Source organism: Rhinichthys klamathensis, unplaced genomic scaffold (genome assembly GCF_029890125.1).
Source record: "Rhinichthys klamathensis goyatoka isolate OS25496 unplaced genomic scaffold, OSU_Roscu_1.1 h1tg000545l_1, whole genome shotgun sequence".
Lineage (NCBI taxonomy): Eukaryota > Metazoa > Chordata > Actinopteri > Cypriniformes > Leuciscidae > Rhinichthys > Rhinichthys klamathensis.
In genome coordinates, this window is record NW_026607017.1 from 70419 (window position 1) to 93598 (window position 23180).

General features: G+C 44.0%; 2 protein-coding genes across 2 annotated transcripts in view; one reads left to right on the forward strand and one right to left on the reverse strand.

Moving 5' to 3' along the window:
- The window catches only part of LOC130073397 (evC complex member EVC-like), a 31906-nt gene extending 9285 nt beyond the window's left edge, over window positions 1-22621 (reverse strand). Inside the window, exons 1-8 of the mRNA XM_056238793.1 lie at window positions 22415-22621; window positions 21567-21650; window positions 20602-20685; window positions 15707-15915; window positions 15509-15581; window positions 14135-14194; window positions 13695-14069; window positions 11481-11633 (exon numbers count right to left, since the gene is read on the reverse strand). Of these exons, the coding sequence (XP_056094768.1) occupies window positions 11481-11633; window positions 13695-14069; window positions 14135-14194; window positions 15509-15581; window positions 15707-15915; window positions 20602-20685; window positions 21567-21650; window positions 22415-22597 (1221 nt within the window). The 5' untranslated portion in view covers window positions 22598-22621. The remainder of the gene's footprint in view (window positions 1-11480; window positions 11634-13694; window positions 14070-14134; window positions 14195-15508; window positions 15582-15706; window positions 15916-20601; window positions 20686-21566; window positions 21651-22414) is intronic.
- Window positions 22622-22928: 307 nt separating this feature from the next.
- LOC130073398 (uncharacterized) overlaps window positions 22929-23180 on the forward strand; it is a 45442-nt gene continuing 45190 nt past the window's right edge. Inside the window, exon 1 of the mRNA XM_056238794.1 lies at window positions 22929-23175. Within this exon, the coding sequence (XP_056094769.1) occupies window positions 23022-23175 (154 nt within the window). The 5' untranslated portion in view covers window positions 22929-23021. The remainder of the gene's footprint in view (window positions 23176-23180) is intronic.

The window sequence follows — 23180 nt, forward strand, 5'->3', positions numbered from 1 at the left end:
AGCTATTTCTTCAATTTGAATATCCTCATCCAAAAAATCACACAAAGTCTTCTCTACAGAGGGGAAATCTAATTTATCTAAAAAAGTTTTCATTAAAGATACATCTTGAGGAGATTCCGAGGTGTACAAATTTCCATAGTATTGTTTAAATTGAGAGTTTATTTCTTTATAGTCAGTGGTAGTAATTCCTGAAGGTAACTTAAGTTGGGGTATCAACCGTGACGTCTGCGTTTTACGAATTTGATAAGCTAACAATTTACCCGTCTTATCACCAAACTCATAGACCCTATGTTGAGCTCGTAAAAACAAATTCTCAGCTTCTTCAGTCGATAACAGATCATATTTTGTCTGCAAAATCTGACGTTCTTCATAAAGGTTGGAAGATGGGTTTAGTGAGTACTGAACATCAATAGCGGTTATAGAACTAGATAATTCATCTAGTTGCCTCTTTCGCTCTCTATTTTTATAAGACGAATATGAAATTATTAAACCGCGCAGATAACATTTTAAGGTCTCCCAAATGGTAGAATAAGCCATACCCGGAGTACTATTGACTTCAAGAAAAGAAGATATATTTGAGGAGATCAATTTGACAAATTCTTTATCCTTTAATAGACCAGGGTTAAAGGACCATTGATGATGCTTTGGGGGTGCCTTTGGAAAGCTAAGTTCCAGTACAGCTGGTGCATGATCAGATATTACTATGCTTTCATATGAGCAATTCTGCAGATATGGAAGAAGTTTGTTATCAAGAAAAAAATAATCAATTCGTGAATAGGAATGATGTACTTGGGAAAAACATGAATATTTCCTTGCGGAAGGATTTAAAAAGCGAAACGGATCACAAATACCGTAGTTATGCAGAAAAGACTGAACAATCGCTGCACATTTTCAAAGAGATATAACTTTTTTCGAGGACCTATCAAGTCATGGACACATCACACAGTTAAAATCTCCGCCCAGGACTAATGAATGAGAGTGAAGGTCAGGTATACATGATAAAAAAGTGGTGATAAAGGAAACATCGTCATAATTAGGGGCATAGACGTTAGCAAGAATTAGGGGGGTTGAAAACAAAGTTCCTGTTACAATGACGTATCTGCCCTTATGATCTGCAATTACTTGTGATACTGCAAACGGAGTGGATTTATGTACCAGAATGCCACAGCCCCTGGACTTGAACTGAAAATGTGAATGATAGACTTGACCCACCCAGTCTTTTTTCAGTCTAAAATGGTCAGATGAACAGAGGTGAGTTTCTTGAAGAAACACAAAATTGGCTTTCAGTTTCCTAAGATGAATCAGAACCTTATTGCGTTTGACTGGATTATTCAAACCTTTACAGTTCCAGCTAACCCATCTCACCAAACCATCTTCATTAGCTCTACCACCCATCATTTAAAGAAAAGAAAGAAAAGAAAAGAGAGAAGGACCAAAAATATATTTGTAAAACACAACCGCAAGTAAAGAAAAGAATGAAACAATACAAAAGAGCAACAGCCCAGACTTGTGCTTATGAGATGAACAAAGAAACGAGAACATAACACCCCTCAAGAACCCTAGCGCGAAGACCCGCCCCCCACCCTTACTGCCACCCCCCACCCCTACTGCCACCCCCCACCCCGCGCTCTTGGACTAAGCCTTGTTTATACTCGACGCGTCCTCACGAGCGCGAGTCTCCGCTGACTGCGCGCGCACCTCTCCAAGCGGACGAGGCGTTTATACTTGACGCGCTCGCCGTTGTGCTATTCTGTGAAACGACAGGGGGCGACTCCGAGTAATTCTCTTCTAAACCACCAGGAATCAGCAGTGAAGAAGTAGTTTGCCGTTTATTAGTAGTTTATTAATTGCTGATTCATATAAAAAGAGTAATAAATGCAGTAGGTTTATTGTACTTTCACTGCATGTAAACTAGTTAAACAACTGAAGCCTTATTGAAGAGTGTTTAAACCTTAATTTCATCAGCAGGGCTTACTTCTGCTATTGTAGGCTTATTTTGTAAATATAAGCAGTTACTTTAGACAAGTGCAAACTGGGTGCTTGATGCAAATGTGTTCCTATTCACAAAATGAGAGGCTTTTATGGTCGCCCATCAATGCAAATGTCTCTGTGTATAGAAGGATCATAAACATGCTGGTACAGACGCACCAGTTCGGCCTGATTCGGCTCGAAGTCGTTCATCTTCGGATGCGGCGCCGCGCGCGATGTTACAAAAAGTGCCGTGCACACCGCCAGGCGAAATGGGGTCTCGCGCACCCAACGCGCACGACCGCCCACACCGCAATGACGTCATTTTTGCCGCGCGCACCTTCGCGCTCTTGCGGACGCGTCGAGTATAAACAAGGCTTAAGGCCAATTTATACTTCTGCGTCGAGTGTACGCCGTAGTGTACGGCGTACGCTACGCACGTAGGCGACGCCGTCATGAGCATTTATACTTCTGCGTTTAGGTCTGCGTTGCTCTGCAGTACAGCGCCGAAACGCTAGTTGGCGGCGGAGGGTTTTAATGTTCCACTGTGTTTAGATTCCTCGCGGCAAGAAGAAGAAGATTCCTCGCGGCTGTTTTGAGTTTAGGTTACTACAAGCAATGTCGACTGAAAGAGAGCAGATCATGTTGGAGTTGGAGCTTATCGAGGTGGAAAAGGTAATTTTTTTTTTTTTTAACAGTTTCGCTGTACTTAGAATTTAAAAATGGCGGGCGGTGCAGAAGAACACGCCGGAAATACATAGGAGGAAACGCGATGCTCCCAAGCCGACCAATCACAGATCTTGCGGTCCGCGTCGTCGCGACGTGTAGTTACATTTTTGAGGAGGTGCGCGTCAGGTTACGGCGAAGGGTACGGCGTATGGTACGCGTCTGTGCGTATGCTACGCCGTACCTACTGCGCGCACCCGACGCAGAAGTATAAATTGGCCTTTAAGCTAACACTCCCCAACTAGAGTGTACGCTACCCTGAGGAAAACCCTCAATGTGCGTGCGAGATATTGCGATTCTTACCTCGGACGCATCTCCGCAAACAAATAATAAATACAGCGAATATATTCTGATACAGATAAAAAAATAAAATAAAATAATAATCCAATCAAAGAATAAATCCTAACATATTAACCTCTTAACCGTCTCCAGAGCGTCGGCGCACTGAAGCGTTTTTTTTTTTATTTAGTTCAAATATACTATCAGATTTAATGTTATACCTTGACAAACTATACATCATTAAAAAGATATAAGACTCAAGATTCAGTATTTGACCACTATTGTATTCTGAGAAACTTATAGTGACAGTTATGTCTTAATTTGTGTCAGGAGTTATGAAATTAAAAAATGAGTCGTTACCTTTAATATGAATTATGAGCGTCAGCTGCTCTCATTCAGAAAAAAACTCCCGTGCAATCGTCATGACAGCGCTTGACAAAACAACGTCCCTCAGGGCTTTTAGCTCAAACATGTGCAGATTTGGAGAAATATTGATAGATTCTCATAGCTTTACATCAGACTTCTATAGACAGGAATAATATTTATTGAATTTATACCCAAATGCGTCGATGTAATCATTTTGAGCGCTGTATACTCTGTACTGTGTTATCAATTCATCCTGAAAGTGAGGGCGCTGTTTGCACAGAAGTCCATATATTGATCACATGAAGAAGAGCCATAATCATGTGACATTCAGGAAGTCCTGCCACAACAAAGCTATCCGAGATCGCTGTAAAGTGCATATAAAGATGTTTTGAAGACAATAAACATGATTGCAATGATATTTGATTTACCTGTGTTCTTCGAGTCATGTCAGGTATTTTCATAATAATTGATTATATGTATAATGTAATGCTAATCGAGATAGACTTTCAAATTGTGCAGAATACAATAAAATAATATATTTTCTATCTGATTTTTTTATCTGAAGCCAAATCAGATTACAGAAAGTTATTTAAAACACTCGACTTGCGCTATAAAGTAAGTTTGGAGAACAAACATAGTTTTATTCTCATAAATTGTCGTGTATTGATGGTGTGCTAAGCTAACATGCTAGCTAGTACTGAGCACCTGCTACCTTACTTCGGTGTAATTTTTATGATTTTTTTCTAAATAAGAATGCTTACTGAAATGTTTCGTTTTTCAAAAAGGGCATTTGATACAGTTTCACTGTGAAGTGAGAACTTTTATAAAATAAATGAGGGATTGAAACAGTGTGAATTGCTAGTCGTTAGTGATTATAATGCAGACAAAAGAAAAGCATATTTAGAGCAATAAACTGGCTGGAGAGGTGTGAATATGTGCAGGGGAGACTGAGACTGAATGGGGCTCGTTTTTGCATCACAAAACAATAGAGGCAATAGACTGAATAGATGCTTATAAGAAAACAATAAACACCAGTCTAATCAAAATAAAGTCATATGACATGATCTTGAAAAACATTGAACTAAATACAGAGTTTTAGACTTATCATCTTCAGATTTTAAATATAACATGGTTAGACATGTGGCTTTAGCTGCAGTGCATTTCTAGATTGCTACAATGCCAACTTCAATTTTATTTTCATGAAGATGTTTCATAAAAATAAATGTATAATAACTTTACAAAACTTTGAAGCTATTTATAACTATTTTTTTTCATTATGATAATAATTAATTCTACATTTACAATAAACTTCCAGGTGTCAGCTTTCAAATGAGATCTTACTTGTGCTTTTAGTACAAAGGGTTCATGAACTGTATCTGTTTCAGTTTGGGAATGCCATATCTGGGGATTTTTCAAAAATGGGCTTGAAGCTTAACAGGTTAAACCACACAACTGAGAAAAGTGCTTTCAATAGACTCTGAACCAGAGAAAATGAGACATTATAAGTTCCAGCACATTTATAGGTGTTCAAGCAGGTAATAGGTGTTGTTTCACAAAAGCCAGCGCCGCGGCTGGAGTATCAAACATATGTTCAGCGCCGTTCTTTGTGATTCTGAAGCCGGTTAGTCCCTTTAGACCGTACTTAACATCTGGCATGGACCTCAGTAGACGTTTCACCTCGTAGTATGCAGCCCGCTTCTTGGCAATCTCAGGCGGAAAGTCCGGGAAGACGAACACATTTTTGTCTCTGAACTTAAGCTGCCCATCCCGGCTCGCTTTTCGCCAAATATCCTCCTTGACGTCGTAACGATGGAAGCAAATAACGAAGGCTCGCGGACGGCTACCCTCCGCAGGTTTCGGTGCAAGTGTACGATGTGCACGAGCAAGGAGTGGAGGTTCAGGAAGATCAAATATCTCCGCCAAAGCATCTGCCACGAACTTCGTAGGTTGCGGGCCTTCCAAACCTTCCGGAATTCCCACCAAGCGAAGATTGGATCTACGGGAACGACACTCTAGATCGATGCACTTAGCTTGCAGTGAGGCGACCTCTCTCTGGAGAGAAACGACCGTTGGCTCGAGAGAATGAAGACTGGTCGTCCATTCTGATGTCGCGGTCTCCAGGCTTGTTAAGCGCTCACTCTGGGTTTTGAGGTCTTCTTTCAAAGATGAAAATGTGTATGCATTTCTTCTCGTACCATGGAAATTTCGCCTCGAATTTCAGCGGCGTGCGCGTCGAATTTGGCATGAATTCCACTTTCCAGCCTGTTAATTGCACCCATAATCGCAACACCCTCAGGCGTGTAAAGTTCAGCCGTTTCCAAAGATGACCCGCCGGCAACAGCCGAATCGGCCTTCTTTTGTCGTTGCGTTTTTGAAGACATCGCTGGAACTTTGCGGCTTAAGATTTCAACAATATTGTAAGAAGTGACCGTCAAATAGTCCTACACGAGATGTGAAATAAATAAATATAAATATAACGCTGTATCAAGTATAAAACGAAACTTAAGAGGTGGTTTGCGGAGCTCCCGATTTATGCAGCCTCACATGGCAGATGCTAAACCGGAAGTCACCATATTTTATTTTTAACCAAAATAGCACCATTTATTGTTGAAAGTGAGAAAAAATGCATTTTATTTAATGTTGCTTGAGTAAAATGTAGCCTGTGTCATAATGAAACCCCCCTCTCCTGAAAATGGTCTGAGTAGGCTATTTTTGTTGTACGTAAGTCAAAACGCCAGTGCTTCGCGCCAGTTCGCGGTCAGCAGCGCAATTGAGCAATAATAACCAAGTGAGTGACACACGATGGAGTGCGCGAATTGACACGATAAGACCATAGACAGTAAAAGAAAAAGTGAGACCTATTGCTCACCATCTCCCCAGTGTGATTGAAGCAATCGATTGCCTAAAATCGTCCTGTAAATTATCTAATGAGGCCTTATCAGATGCGCGAGGGCTGAGAGAATATTTCCTGTCATTTACAGCAGTTGTCATGTGCACTGTCCGGCTAAAACTACTACAACATATCGAAGATAGGATGGAATTTGCTTCTGCAGTGTGGCAGCCTTATGGTGTGTTCACACCGAGCGCGAATAGAGCGTCAAATACGCGTCTATCGCGTCTAGTTAGACGCTTCAACATTCGCTCCAGTTCAAAATTTTCAACTTGCGGGGAAGACGTTCGCGGCAAACGCGTCGCCCAATTCGCGTCATTCGCAACGCCCGGCGCCAATGATGCGTCTATTCGAGTCTTTGGATTGACTTTGTATGTAATCTACTCGCGCAAATGATTAAATACGCGTTCGGTGTGAACACACCATTAGATATTGGACAGGTCGCGGAAATTGGGGTTGTTTCATGACAAATTTAAAAAAAAAATATTGGTTGTTGCGTAAAATCATACTCAGATACAATAGTGCTATTTTCTGATTGGCTTTTGTGTAGCTCGACGAACAACACAGGGGAGACGCGCTTGATTCCTGCCGGGTCCAAAGTGAGAGCGGCGCGGCCAGAGACATTTTGGGCGCTGCGGCATATTAAATATATTATAAATCGTTTTTCCGCGTGAGAAATACAATGTGTGGCGGGAGTGCGTGACAAATAGGGTTGGGTACCGAAATTCGGTGCCAATAGGGAACCGGTTCCGACGTAAACGGTAGTAACCAGACCGAATAAGAACGAAAATTTCGGTGCCTGATTTCGGTGCCTAACTTCATTAGGCACACACACACACGCAAGGTCTCTCGCTCTCTCCCTCTCCGCCGTGCGTGTGCTACACAGTTTGGAGCACAGTTTCTTCTGTCTCGCATGCGCGCTCTTTCTCGCAAGGTTTGGCTGCATTTCACGTGTAAAACTACATGTCAGAACGCCCTCTGGGTGTGCCGATAGTCTGAATCCCATATAGAATCAAGCCAATTCATTGGCTAATGGCGCGGGCGCCGCCTCGACGCACTGACGTCGTCATATTATGTTGGCGCGCGCGCGCCATCTGCTCCTCACTCCTCAGATTACTCTGCCGAAAAAGAAAGCTGGTTGGCAGCGCGAGCAGCTTGGCAGCGTCCGGGCAGCGTCCCGTTCCCTATTGAGAGATAGGTTACACCAGTAACCAGAGATGTTCTCTTTCATAGGTTCACTGCGCTGCGTAGCTAAGAAGCAGTGGATTTGTAGGCTGCTGTATCACGTGCCGTTTGAACTGACGCGCTACAGCGATCTGTCACATTTCAAAGAGCCAAAACGTTATTTATTGTGTGAATCTCGTAAAAATATTGACAGAATCTGACAGGTGTGGATTAGTTCCATATCAAAAGTAACCTTCTCTGTCTTGTCTGTCGGTGTCCTCTTTGTCCGCGATTTTTCTGTGTGAAAAGGGTCATTTGCGTGAGTCTCACGGTCAATGCGTGAGAGTTGGCAGCTCTGCAGTAATCTCTATTAATCTCTAGTATTATTACATTTTTTGATACAATATTGTTTCATTTGATATTATGTAAATATGAATTTTTATTTTATATTGGTTTTATTATTACCATATGTTACTTGTATTTATATTGTTTAAAGATTTAAGTTAATATTGTGTCCAGTTTGGCCCTGTAAATTAAAGGGTATTATTTTTTTATAAAGTGTGTACGGGTTCATTTTCTTAAGTACCGATTTAAGAACCGTTTAAGCACCGGAACCGTTTAAAAAATACCGAGTAGGTACTGGAATCGGATAAAACCCAACCGATACCCAACCCTAGTGACAAATGAGTGACCGTCATGCTCAATGCGTGACACTTGAGAGCTGTGTGTGTGTGTGTGTGTGTAACTATAGACCCCATCACTGAGTAAGTCTCTCTCAGTTAAACGTATGTAGGAGAGAGAGAGAGCACACGCATGATATGAGTAGCCTATTGCAGATTTGGGGAGGGCCCATTCACTGGACCTTTTCAGGGGCCCAGTCATTTCTGTGGGCGGGCCTGTGTGTGACTGTAGTGTGTGTGACTGTAGTGTGTGTGACTGTAGTGTGTGTGACTGTAGTGTGTGTGACTGTGGTGTGTGTGACTGTGGTGTGTGTGACTGTAGTGTGTGTGACTGTAGTGTGTGTGACTGTAGTGTGTGTGACTGTGGTGTGTGTGACTGTAGTGTGTGTGACTGTAGTGTGTGTGACTGTAGTGTGTGTGACTGTGGTGTGTGTGACTGTGGTGTGTGTGACTGTAGTGTGTGTGACTGTAGTGTGTGTGACTGTGGTGTGTGTGACTGTGGTGTGTGTGACTGTAGTGTGTGTGACTGTGGTGTGTGTGACTGTAGTGTGTGTGACTGTGGTGTGTGTGACTGTAGTGTGTGTGACTGTAGTGTGTGTGACTGTAGTGTGTGTGACTGTGGTGTGTGTGACTGTGGTGTGTGTGACTGTGGTGTGTGTGACTGTGGTGTGTGTGACTGTAGTGTGTGTGACTGTAGTGTGTGTGACTGTGGTGTGTGTGACTGTAGTGTGTGTGACTGTGGTGTGTGTGACTGTAGTGTGTGTGACTGTGGTGTGTGTGACTGTAGTGTGTGTGACTGTAGTGTGTGTGACTGTAGTGTGTGTGACTGTGGTGTGTGTGACTGTAGTGTGTGTGACTGTGGTGTGTGTGACTGTGGTGTGTGTGACTGTGGTGTGTGTGACTGTGGTGTGTGTGACTGTGGTGTGTGTGACTAGTGTGTGTGACTGTGGTGTGTGTGACTGTAGTGTGTGTGACTGTAGTGTGTGTGACTGTAGTGTGTGTGACTGTAGTGTGTGTGACTGTAGTGTGTGTGACTGTGGTGTGTGTGACTGTGGTGTGTGTGACTGTGGTGTGTGTGACTGTGGTGTGTGTGACTGTGGTGTGTGTGACTGTGGTGTGTGTGACTGTAGTGTGTGTGACTGTGGTGTGTGTGACTGTGGTGTGTGTGACTGTAGTGTGTGTGACTGTAGTGTGTGTGACTGTAGTGTGTGTGACTGTGGTGTGTGTGACTGTGGTGTGTGTGACTGTGGTGTGTGTGACTGTAGTGTGTGTGACTGTAGTGTGTGTGTGTGACTGTAGTGTGTGTGACTGTAGTGTGTGTGACTGTGGTGTGTGTGACTGTGGTGTGTGTGACTGTAGTGTGTGTGACTGTAGTGTGTGTGACTGTGGTGTGTGTGACTGTGGTGTGTGTGACTGTGGTGTGTGTGACTGGTGTGTGTGACTGTAGTGTGTGTGACTGTAGTGTGTGTGACTGTAGTGTGTGTGACTGTAGTGTGTGTGACTGTGGTGTGTGTGACTGTGGTGTGTGTGACTGTAGTGTGTGTGACTGTAGTGTGTGTGACTGTAGTGTGTGTGACTGTAGTGTGTGTGACTGTGGTGTGTGTGACTGTGGTGTGTGTGACTGTAGTGTGTGTGACTGTAGTGTGTGTGACTGTAGTGTGTGTGACTGTAGTGTGTGTGACTGTAGTGTGTGTGACTGTGGTGTGTGTGACTGTAGTGTGTGTGACTGTGGTGTGTGTGACTGTAGTGTGTGTGACTGTGGTGTGTGTGACTGTAGTGTGTGTGACTGTAGTGTGTGTGACTGTGGTGTGTGTGACTGTGGTGTGTGTGTGACTGTGGTGTGTGTGACTGTGGTGTGTGTGACTGTAGTGTGTGTGACTGTAGTGTGTGTGACTGTGGTGTGTGTGACTGTGGTGTGTGTGACTGTGGTGTGTGTGACTGTGGTGTGTGTGACTGTAGTGTGTGTGACTGTAGTGTGTGTGACTGTGGTGTGTGTGACTGTGGTGTGTGTGACTGTAGTGTGTGTGACTGTGGTGTGTGTGACTGTAGTGTGTGTGACTGTGGTGTGTGTGACTGTAGTGTGTGTGACTGTGGTGTGTGTGACTGTAGTGTGTGTGACTGTGGTGTGTGTGACTGTAGTGTGTGTGACTGTGGTGTGTGTGACTGTAGTGTGTGTGACTGTGGTGTGTGTGACTGTAGTGTGTGTGACTGTAGTGTGTGTGACTGTAGTGTGTGTGACTGTGGTGTGTGTGACTGTGGTGTGTGTGACTGTGGTGTGTGTGACTGTAGTGTGTGTGACTGTAGTGTGTGTGACTGTGGTGTGTGTGACTGTGGTGTGTGTGACTGTAGTGTGTGACTGTAGTGTGTGTGACTGTAGTGTGTGTGACTGTGGTGTGTGTGACTGTAGTGTGTGTGACTGTAGTGTGTATGACTGTGGTGTGTGTGACTGTAGTGTGTGTGACTGTAGTGTGTGTGACTGTAGTGTGTGTGACTGTAGTGTGTGTGACTGTGGTGTGTGTGACTGTAGTGTGTGTGTGACTGTGGTGTGTGTGACCGTGGTGTGTGTGACCGTGGTGTGTGTGACTGTGGTGTGTGTGACTGTAGTGTGTGTGACTGTAGTGTGTGTGACTGTAGTGTGTGTGACTGTAGTGTGTGTGACTGTGGTGTGTGTGACTGTGGTGTGTGTGACTGTAGTGTGTGTGACTGTAGTGTGTGTGACTGTAGTGTGTGTGACTGTGGTGTGTGTGACTGTAGTGTGTGTGTGACTGTAGTGTGTGTGACTGTAGTGTGTGTGACTGTGGTGTGTGTGACTGTGGTGTGTGTGACTGTGACTGTGGTGTGTGTGACTGTGGTGTGTGTGACTGTGACTGTGGTGTGTGTGACTGTGGTGTGTGTGACTGTGGTGTGTGTGACTGTGGTGTGTGTGACTGTAGTGTGTGTGACTGTGGTGTGTGTGACTGTGGTGTGTGTGACTGTGGTGTGTGTGACTGTAGTGTGTGTGACTGTAGTGTGTGTGACTGTGGTGTGTGTGACTGTGGTGTGTGTGACCGTGGTGTGTGTGACTGTGGTGTGTGTGACTGTAGTGTGTGTGACTGTAGTGTGTGTGACTGTAGTGTGTGTGACTGTAGTGTGTGTGACTGTAGTGTGTGTGACTGTAGTGTGTGTGACTGTAGTGTGTGTGACTGTGGTGTGTGTGACTGTAGTGTGTGTGACTGTAGTGTGTGTGACTGTAGTGTGTGTGACTGTAGTGTGTGTGACTGTGGTGTGTGTGACTGTAGTGTGTGTGTGACTGTGGTGTGTGTGACTGTAGTGTGTGTGTGACTGTGGTGTGTGTGACTGTAGTGTGTGTGTGACTGTGGTGTGTGTGACTGTAGTGTGTGTGTGACTGTGGTGTGTGTGACCGTCACCTGCAGGACTGACGCCTGAACCTCGGACAGAACCTCCTCCATTGATCGCAGGCATCCCATGATGATACGCATCACTTCCTCTGAGACGTCCCGGGAAAACCTGCGCTGAAGATTCTGCCAGAGCCGCTGCAACTGCTCTGCAAAACTCACAGCCTGAACACACACACACATACACACAATAATTAAAGGGGACATATCATGAAAATCGGACTTTCTCCGTGTGTAAGTGCTGTAATCGGCCGACACAGAACACGCGAGAAGTGAAACCCAGTGACTCTGTTCTGGTGAGCCTTTCTCTGACAGCATGACAAAACATATCTATCATAGGATTAGTGCTGGGTTTCGATTCAAATTTCAAGAATCGATTCGATTCCGATTCTCAAGATCTTGAATCGATTATCATTATTCGATTCGATTCGATTCGATCCGATCCGATCTTCGAGATTAAGATAAGTGTTTTTGAAAAAAGCATATTTTTTTTCCAGCTGTTGAATTACAGGACTGTAGTTATGCAACATATTGATACAATTATTATAGACATTTAACTGCAAATTAATGGAGTATTGATGGTTGTAAAGAACAATCCCCCTTCCAGAGTGTTGATACAACTGCTTTCACAAACTTGCACTGGTGTAGACGACAGAGGACGCAGAGGTATCAGCAGCAGTAACCGCAGAGGATTGCAAGTAACCGCAGCAACCGCGATATTCACGTTTTTTGTAAGGCTATACCCTTCTTGTTTTGAACTTCATGCATGTGTATTGAATGTTAAACAAGTTCATAATGATAACAAACAAGACTGTTTATCGTGGTGATGTGTAGCCTACAGAGGCTTCGCACAGACAGTGAATGAGAGAGATCGGCAGAGCGCGTGCGATTACCTGCGTCTGTCTTTGAAGTCATATGTATTTGTGAAAAAGGTTGCCGTGTCAAAGGAAAGCGAAATATTTGTCGTATCATCCTTTTAACGTTCACGTCACGGGTATTTACCATAAATGCGCGTCAGCAGCAGCGCTGGTCAGCATCCCACTGCGCGAGGAAGCCGCGGGGAAATAAAATCAGCGAGTCACGCATTGAATCAATGCCATATTGGTCTCTAATAAGTGAAGCATCAGCTTCAGCGTTACCCATGCGACGCATTGCTGCTCAGCTGAGCCTTGAAAAGTGGAACTCAAAGTTAAAAAATAATTAACACCTTGTTTCATTACATCTCTTTTAATGAATCAGCTTTTTTGAACGTGTTCGTTGAATGAACGGTTTAATGACTCACTCAAAGCCCGTTGTCGTAACAATGTGCGCGCTGAGTGAAAGCCTTTCAATGCGCATACAGGGATCTCCCAGTCGCGGCAAGTTAAAGTTCACGGGGAAAATGTAAACCTATTAAAATCGATCCTCTGAGTTACGGATCGATCTTTAGAAATTAATATGAAAATCGATTCAGAATTGGTGAATGGATTTTTTCAACACAGCACTACATAGGATCTTATTATAATATTCCCGGCCCTTAATCTGCACGTTCACACACACCAGCGACATTGGGTTCGGCGAGCGCCAACAGAGACCAGTTCTAACGCACTGGAGAAGATCCAGCAAAGCCTGAAACTGTTCTGTGGTCGAGCACAGACGACACTGAACACTATTGACCAGAACATGTCACCGCTGTCTTATAAACACCTCAGGAACTGTGGACACTTGTGGAAGAGTTCAACATGATGAGGAGATGATCAGTGTAACTCCACAACAACTACAGAAATGTCTCCGCTAACATTCAGAAACGTGTAAAAGTGAAGCTCTCCCTGAGTCTCTCCGTAAGGCTGCCCTCGCTGCTGTTACTCCTGACTCTGGATCAGTGAGATTGGCCTGTGTTGTTATTGCCGGAGTCTCTGAAGCTCGTGTGAAGGCTCCGCCCTCTTCTGAACGGAGGCGGAGCTAAAGCTCATTTGCATTTAAAGGGACACACACAAAAACGGCGCGTTTTTGCTCACGCCCAAAAAAGGGCAAATTTGACGAGCTTTAATAAATGATCTGGGGGGATTCTGAGTCGAAATTTCACAGACACATTCTGGGGACGCCATAGATTGGTATTACATCTTGTGAAAAGGGGCATAATTTGTCACCTTTAATAATAATTGTAATAATCTCTTTAATAATAACAACTAACGATAATCCTCCCATCCTGTGCGCTGTATCTGTTTCTGCTGTGTTTGAGATTACCGTCTGCAGTGATCGCTCCAGCTGCTCCCGTCCCGCCTTCTCCACCTCCTCCACAGAACATGTGACTGAGCCTGACTCCGCCCCCTCCTGCACAGACACGCCTCTCGCCAGAAGCTCCGCCTCCTGCACAGCACCTGACTCAGCCCTCTTCTCCACAGACACGCCTCTCGCCAGAAGCTCCGCCTCCTGGACAGCACCTGACTCCGCCCCCTCCTCCACAGACACGCCTCTCGCCAGAAGCTCCACCCCCTCCACAGTACCTGACTCCGCCCCCTCATCCACAGACACGCCTCTCGCTGGAAGCTCCACCTCCTGCACAGCACCTGACTCCGGCCCCTCCTCCACAGACACGCCTCTCGCCAGAAGCTCCGCCTCCTGCACAGAGGGTCAGTGTGAAACGGCAGCAGGTCATTTAACTCATGATTCTCCTCTCGTCTCACCTGGATGATGTCAGCGTGTTCTCTCTCGTCCAGCAACACGCGCAGAATCTGCAGAAACATCTGCGGCAGAATCCACAAAGACACTTAATTTATTATTTTATTATAATGTTATATTAAAGAAATACATGATGAAATATGATGTATTATGATATATGATGTATGATAATGTATGATGATGTATGATGATGTAAAGTCAGGTCAAGTCAAATATATTTATATAGCGCTTTTCACAATACAGATTGTATCAAAGCTGCTTCACAGTATCAATCAAAACAACTTAAAGGCCTGTACACACCGGGACGAATATCGGCTTGCGTTATTCGTCAGCGTTTTTCAACGCGTTTTTTGTGTTTACACCCAAGCGATTTTCGCTGACGATGAGCCGAGTGAACACGCAAATTCATTCCCTGACATTAGATGGCGCTTAATGTAAAACAGAAATACCCCGGTCCACAAAGTGGCGCTGCGCAACTACGCTTCTGACACTCGCTTGTCACTCAGAAGAAGAGAGCAAGTTTGTCGCGTTTGTTATATGGTTCTTTATTGTCGTTGGTGTCTCTTTATAAAGACACCAACAAGACCAGCAGCTCTACTCATCTAGCCTTACATCTTCCTCGTCTTATTTCTTCCCGGCAGAGTGTAGACGCTGTATATCTTCTTCGCCATTACGTATGTGTGCTCGGCAAGACCGTTTTGTGTTTGAGCGCCCCCAAGTTGTGTTTTACTGTAACTTCAGAAGCTCCAGACACGTGAGCAAAAGCGCCAATCTCATTGGTCGGATAGTTTTTGACGTGGCGCGTCAAACCAAAAAAACGAACCCGAGGCGTTTTTTAAAAAATGACGCTTTTACGCGTGGCGTTTTACGCGTCGGTGTGCACACTCGCATAGGCGCCCTTTGTTTAGTCACGAGGCGTTAAACGTCGGCGAATAACGCGCGCGAAATTCGTCCCGGTGTGAACAGGCCTTAACAGTGTTTGTTTATTACTGGAAAAGACATCCAAGTTTGGTAGAGCTGATCAGTGGTATGATGGGTCATTTAATTTGAATATCCCCAACTGAGCAAGCCAAAGGCAACAGTGGCAAGGAACCGAAAAACTCCATCAAGTGACCCGATGGAGAAAAAAAAATGTATTGTATGATGATGTATTGTATGATGATGTATGATGATGTATGATGATGTATTGTATGATGATGTATGATGATGTATGATGATGTATTGTATGATGATGTATGATGATGTATGATGATGTATTGTATGATGTATTGTATGATGTATTGTATGATGATGTATGATGATGTATTGTATGATGTATTGTATGATGATGTATGATGATGTATTGTATGATGTATGATGATGATGTATGCGTGTCGTACTGTGTGCTTCTCCCGCTGCAGGCGTGACGTGTGTCGCTGCAGTTCCTCCAGAGTCACACACACCAGGCTGACCCTGCACACATCATGTGACCCTGATTACCCCTTCACTGGCTCCTACACCTGCTCAGTTTCTGCAGGTAAATCTAGGACTGTGTGTGTGTGTGTGTGTGTGTGTGTGTGTGTGTGTGTGTCACTGACCGTGAGTGGCAGGGGGTTTGTGGGTAATGCTGGACTCTCCTGAACACGTGACTGGCGTGTGTTTTAGACGAGGGGCCGCAGGAGACAAACTGACCGCTGTCATCATCCTCCCTCTCGTGGCTCGGCCAATCATCAGCCAGCGAGGAGGCGGAGTCCTGACGCCTGGGCGGCTCGTGCAGAGAGGGGTTAGAGGCTCCATCCGCCAGCGGCTGACACACACACACACACACACACAGAGATCAGATCAGGAGCAGGAGCAGGTCAGCAGACACTGAGTTGAGTTAACTTTATTGTCCCCGAGGGGAAATTTTGCTTGGGCACAGTGCCGAGGTGTTTCATAAAATAAACATCATACAAAACATCACAAATTACAAAACACATCAACAAAAACAGAAGCAAATATAGACAGAAGAAAAAGGGACATAATTGACAGCGCAATTCCATGGATTAAAGTGCAAGTGCTTAAGAGCTAGTATGGTTGTTGCAAATTACTCCATTGTATTGAAGTTTATGTAAAGTGCATATGCTAAGGCGCTAGTATTGCACACTGCCCTATTGCACTGAGATCACAGGTAAAGTGCTGAAGTGCTCACAGTTTTATTTCACATCGTTCAGCAACTTAATAGAGACTGGCACGAATGATAATTTTAAGCGATTAGTTTTGCATTTTGGTACAGGGAGTCTTCTTCCCGATGGCAAGGTTTCATATTCAGGAAAGAGGGGATGTTGAGGGTCTGTTTCATAACTGCCTGATCATACAGGCTCTGTACAGGCTCACAGTCTCTCCTCCCTGTCATGGTCATGGCTGCTTTGTGCATGTTAGCAAGCTTATTTTTCACCTTAACTGTTAGGTTGCCAAACCATGCAGTAATTCCATATCGGATGACACTCTCTAAGATGGCATGATAGAAGATCATCATGATACGACTGCTCACACCACATGACCTTAGGCCCCTTTAAAAATATAGCCTCTGCTGCAGTTTGTTACACAGGTTATCAACATGTGTATTCCAGCAAAGAAGACAGTCAATATGGACACCTAAATATTTGTATGAGGACACCTGAGTTACTTCCTGGTTTAGAATGACCACTGGCTTGTGGTCTGCAACTTGCCTCGGGTCGAAGACCATCTCCTTTGTTTTTTGGATGTTTAAAATTAGTTGGTTGGTGTCACACCATTTAACAAATGTGTCTATTTCGTCTTGATACACAGAGGAGTCCGTTTTCTTGTACAAAAGGCTCAGGATCGCGGTATCGTCAGCAAATTTCATTATATGGTTATTAGAGTGTACATTCCTGCAATCATTGGTGTACAACGTGAAGAGTATTGGTGAAACGACACAGCCCTGAGGAACTCCTGTGGTACAGTATTAGATCTCTGATAGTGTCTCATTGACCTTCACTTGCTCTGCCCTGTCAGTTAAGAACGAATAAAACCATTTAATTAAGATAGTATTGACATTCATGTTTTTAAGCTTATTTAAAAGCACATGAGTTTGCACTGTATTAAAGCTGCAGTCCGTAGCTTTTCCTCTTTGTCGCCGTCTCTCTGTTCGAAATCTGTAACTGCAGTGATTGGCTGAATTATTATCTTTACGTGGGTTGTAAATCGGCATGAAACAGCGCGGATGAACACAGTGCTTTGAGGCGAGTGCTGCTGTCAGTCACCGCGCTGTGTGGATACTGGCATTCAGAATCACAGATTCACTTTTTGAAAGTTTGACCAACATAAGAATTTTCATAAGAAAATGTCTTCTGAACAAGTAAGTAACATCCATTTTTGTTCTGACCAACTAAGGGGGAAAAAGCATTCGACATGATAAGCTTCGTTAGATTTAATCAACGCGATTTACAGCAACCGTGCAAATTATAGCCTACTTTGTTCTCAAATTGATCATGTTAACAACATCAGCATTGCGTGACTAATGTTAAATTTAATGTGTTTTATGGTTACCTGTGTAGTTCAGAATTCATATTCTCCATAATAGCAAAACGAGAAAGGCACAACAAAGGAAACTCCATAACTGTGTGAATTAAGAAAACGTACTGTTACACGATTGAACTATTGAAATGTCTTACTTGTTCAGCAGAAAAAAGCCGTCTCTTCTTCCGTTTCGAACCCCTTCAAAACACGGAGTTCACGCACTTTTCAAAAGCCCCGCCGATGTTTAATCCTTGTGTTCGCATGAGACGGTTTCTTTCTCTTTCTCTAGCCACCTTAAATCCGAAGTACGAAGTCTTTTGGGTTTTATAACTGCTGAATCTCCAGTTGACACTGATGATTGTTGTTTGGATCTTTCTGGATCCGCCATAAGTTTAATCATGTAAAGTGCTGCGAGAAAAGACTCTACATCTAAACATCTGGTCACGCGCAGTATAGCCGGCTAGCCGAAACTCCTTCTTTATGTGTACGGGTGTGACGTAATGACGCAAAGACATGCTCGAATTTCCCGCGGAAACCCACCAGTACCACTGGAGTTAAAATCATTATTACAAGCTAACCGTTTTGAATCTAGCTGTGGCAAGCAGATCGTTTTGACCACTGGCAGAATAAGTTTTTTTTAATATAATTATTTTGGATTATTTTTAACTTAAAAAAGTTACGGACTGGAGCTTTAAAAGCTGAACTAAAATCGACAAACAAGATTCTAGCATTAGCTTCTGTGTTTTCAAGGTGCTTAGAAGTAAAGAGCGAGATACAGAGGACTGCGTCATCAGTGCGCGTCCTTGCTTATAGGCGAACTGGTACACACCCGATTTTGACTCAACATCTTTCATGAGTATCGACACAACACATTTTTCAAAACAATTCATTACAATTGAGGTTAAAGCTATTGGACGAAAGTCATTATTCTCTGAAGCGCCTGATTTTTTAGGCAGTGGGATTATAGTTGATCTCTTCCACAGAGCTGGGACAGTATGAGTATATAGGGTGAGACCACGGTGAGATCTTCTGCACAGCTTTGGGAGGCCATCAGGGCCTGTGGCCTCGCCCGTGTGCACTTGCTAAATGCTAAATGGATCCACTTCCAGATAACAGGTCTCAGTGGCTGCAGGGACTGCAAAACACAGTCACATTCTTGAGCGAAATTTTGAGAATGAAATCGCAGACAGAAGTCATTCAACTCATTTGATTTATGTAGGTCGTCCAGTGTGATAATTAGTTGTTTTGCAGGGTTCATGTTAGTCACTGATTTCATTGTGTCCCACAGTTTTTTAGTATTTAGTGTTTGGATGTTTTGTTCCATCGGTTGCCTGTGTTTATCCCTCGCATTAGTGAGGAGTTGTTTGAGTTCTTTTTTAATCATTGACAATCCCACTCTGTCTTTACTTCTAAAAGCTTGCTTTTTCCTATTTATACAGTCTTTACTTTCTTTTGTAATATAAGATTTGTTGTTAGGGTACACTAGTATGTCCTTCTTGGCCACCACATTGTCAACACAAAATCCTATGTAGTCTGTTATAGTACTAGTAGCCTCATCAAGCTCTAGTGAATGGAGAATAGACCAATCTGTGCACATGAAGCCCCGCTTTAGTGATTCAATTGCATCACCTGACCACACATAGACAGATTTATGTTCAGGTTTACTTGACTTGAATACAGATTTATAGGACGGTGTTGGAGAGGGGGGGTTTGACTTCACTGAATATGCCCCCTTTATATTTCCGTAACATTTATCTAATATTCTGTTATTTCTCGTGTCACATTTTACATATTGTTGAAAACCTGGCAGCGCAGTCTCCAATCTGCAGTGATTATAGTCGCCCCAGAGAAACACAGGCGCCCAGGGGAGCGCTGCAACTGTTCATGCGCTGGGTGGAACATAAACAGCGACAATAATAATATTACCAAACTCCCTAGGCAAGTAATGAGGTCTCATAGACACGCAAAGCAGTTCCACATCTGGGCTGCATATAGTCTCTCTCACTGTGGATTGTTTACACCATTTTTCACTCACGTACATGCAGATTCCTCCTCCATTCTTTCCCCGGACGCATTAGAGCGGTCGGCTCGCACCAGCGATAGCCACCCGAGGTGAGCAGAGAATCCGGGACTCCTCGGTAAAGCCACGTCTCGGAGAACACCATAAGGTTAGATTCCCGCTACTCCAAACAGCTCCTTCGGTTGATACGGAGCTCATCCATCTTCGGTATCAGTGATCGCACATTGCTGAGGATTATAGACGGCAGTGGTGTTTGCTGGTCCGCCGACGGAGACGTTCCCTGATGCCTCCCCGTCTTCCTCGCTTGCGTTTGGGCCGTGTACTGCATTGCTCGGATGGCTGAAGGCAGGTTTTCCGGTGATGTTGATTGCAGTGGTCGGAGGGACAGCTAAGTTTCTCTCGACTAAACTCGAGTTAGTTCATGTTCCCACATCACGGTTATCGCAGAACAGGAAATTAGATGTTCGCTGATAAAAATCAGGACTAGAAGTATGAGGTGGAGGAGCCATTGTTTGGGGCTACCGACTATCGTAGTTCAGAAAAACTTGCTCTTTACTTGCAATTGTCAGCTCCAGCATATAGTCACATGCATAAAAACACTTAAGACGCTACTTAAAAATAGAACACTAAAACACTTAAAACCAACAACAGCACTCGCCCGGGTCGCTACAGAGCAGCACCACCGGAAGTCACAATTCAAATCTCTCTCTCTCTCTCTCACACACACACACACACACGCACACACACTCTCACACACACACACACACACGCACACACACACACACACACACACACACACACACACACACACACACACACACACACACACACGCACACACACACACACACACACACACACACACACACACACACACACACACACACACACACACACACACACACACACACACACACACACACACACACACACACACACAGGTGGAGACTCACCCTGTATCTCTGGTTGATGGGGTAGATCACTCTGGCCTTCAGGGCAAACGCAGCCACATCTCTGTTGACCGTCCACTGAGACTCCTGAGAGAAGAGGAAGAGATTCTCCTCAGTGAAGCTGCACACACACACACACACACACACACCACATCCACTCCTGCCCAGCTCTGACCTGAACTACAAGCATCAGGCTACTAAAAACATTAAAGGAGTAGTTCACTTTAACATGAAAATTAGCCCATGATTTACTCACTTTCAGAAGAATACAATCTGAGTTATTTATAAAAGTATCCTGGCTCTTCCAAGCTTTATAATAGCAGTGGATTGAAACCATCAGATTAAAGCTTCAAAACGTCCATCATAATACACTTTTATGATGGACAGATGCACTTTTATGAGCTTCAATCTGTTGGTTTCAATCCACTGCCATTATAAAGCTTGGAAGAGCCAGGATACTTTTATAATATAAAAACACGGTTTGAAATCGCTGGTGTTTCTGACGTCACAAACGACCTTGTAACCAATCAGATCAACGTGTGATCGTCAACCAGTGGATCTCTGAGCTGAGTGAGTGAGTGAGTGGAGGCGGGGCTCATTTGTTACATTCAAGCTATTTTAAGGCATGAAGAAATTTGATTCCAAGGAAAAACACTTGAAAATGTAATTTTGGTGATTAAAGATGAGTTTTAAGGGATGAAGTGATTGACTACAGGGCAGTGTCCGCCTCAGACGCCCACGGACAAAACGAACTGTGATTGGCTGCGTTATGTCAGTCTAACGTCCTCTTGGGCCAATGAGAGTCCAGACCTTCTGCCGCCACTCTGAAGTGTGGCTACGCGAGACTGACCACAGGGGACTTGCACAGAATAAAACATAATCCACAGAAATTACAATGGAAAAATGAAACTGTTTGTGTGAAAGCGGTGTGTTTGCCAGAGGCCTGTGTTTGAGAGTGCAACACACACCGGTTCATCCGGTCCGCAGCTCCGGCGGTCACAGCCGCTCTCCTCCTCCTCCTCCTCCTCCTCACTCCTGCGCAGGCCTCCACACTGACACACAACACATCTACATTGGTCATATCCTCAAAGTTAGGAATGAAGATATAAAGAAGATTACGTGTCTATAAAAGCAATAGAGGTGTGTATGAGCTCATCTCCTCAGAGAAAACGCCTAGTCTTTAAACCCTTTAAGACCAAAGGGAGAAACATGATACACTGATCTAGTACAGTTGATGAAAAGAGCATTATTAATTAAACATAAACATAAAAATCTTCAACTCTAACATGTCAACAATAGTTTTGAACTTGGCTTTATCCAATGTTCAGAGTTGTGTGCTGGAAATGTATGCAAATGAGTGCATATTTAATTAGACAATGCCTCATTTGCATTTATAAACAAAACATTTCATAAAACTTTTAATCAAAAGATGTTTGCCATTTATAATGTAATCAATCAGCTGTGGAATTAGGACAATATCCATTAGATTTTTTCCCTATTCACCTGGGGTGTCTTGCCTTAAAAAGCAAAAATTACAACTTTATGTCATAATTTACTTTTTATGTCATAATTTTAACTTTTTTAAGTCATAATTTTGACTTTTTAAAGTCATAATTTTGACTTTTTACGCCATAACTTCAACTATTTAAGTCATAATTTCTACTTTTTATGCCATAACCTCAACTTTTTAAGTAATAATTTCGACTTTTTATGTCATAATCATGATTTGCAAAAGCATGTTTTCTCCTAACTCTTCCACACAGTACTGTATATGAGCATAATTAAGCACATAAACATAAGCACATAAACGGCTCACCGGAGCAGAGATGAGCAGCTTCCGGTGACAAGCGTAGAGGAGCGCGGCCGCGAGCAGCGCGAGACCCGCACCGGACACCGCGACGCCCGTTACCGGACCCCACGTTACTTCCCGGTCCCGGGGCTCCGACAGATCTACCAGCGCGTTCCCCGAGCACGAGTCCGACGAGCCGTTAACGCGCATCTCAAACCCCGATACCGGGCGCAACAACTGCTACAACTGTCTCTCTGCTGCTGTACTGTTACTTTTGAGTGGCAGAGCTTGCGGCCAATGGGAGCGCTGCGTTGCCTAAGGAATGCTGTTCACTAAGCCAATCAGAGACGCGAGGGGGCGGGGCTTTCCGCAGCTTCCAAAGTTTGGGAAAAGTTGTGTGCTAAACAGAACTGGAAAAACAAAACTGCGCTTTTCTTCTCGTCAAGTCATGAGATATTTACATACTCATACAGTTATTTACTGTGTTAAAATAGCAGGGACATTGGTGATATGAAACCGTATTAGTCATTTTAAACGTAGTGAGTTTATTAATCGTCGTGATTATTCAACCGGCTCGCGTTTAACGAATCGGTTTGTGAATAAACCCTATGGCTTAAACCCACGCAGTTTGGAAATGGACCGGTGGTTTGTGATTATGAGCGCGCTACTGTTTATCTCGAGAGCTGAAGATGCTGCGCGTGCTCGTGCGCGCGCGCGCCATAGATCAACATCTGTTCGATCAGATCAAGAGAAGATGAAAGATTTGGAGAAATTCCAGCGCAAAAAAGGTTTC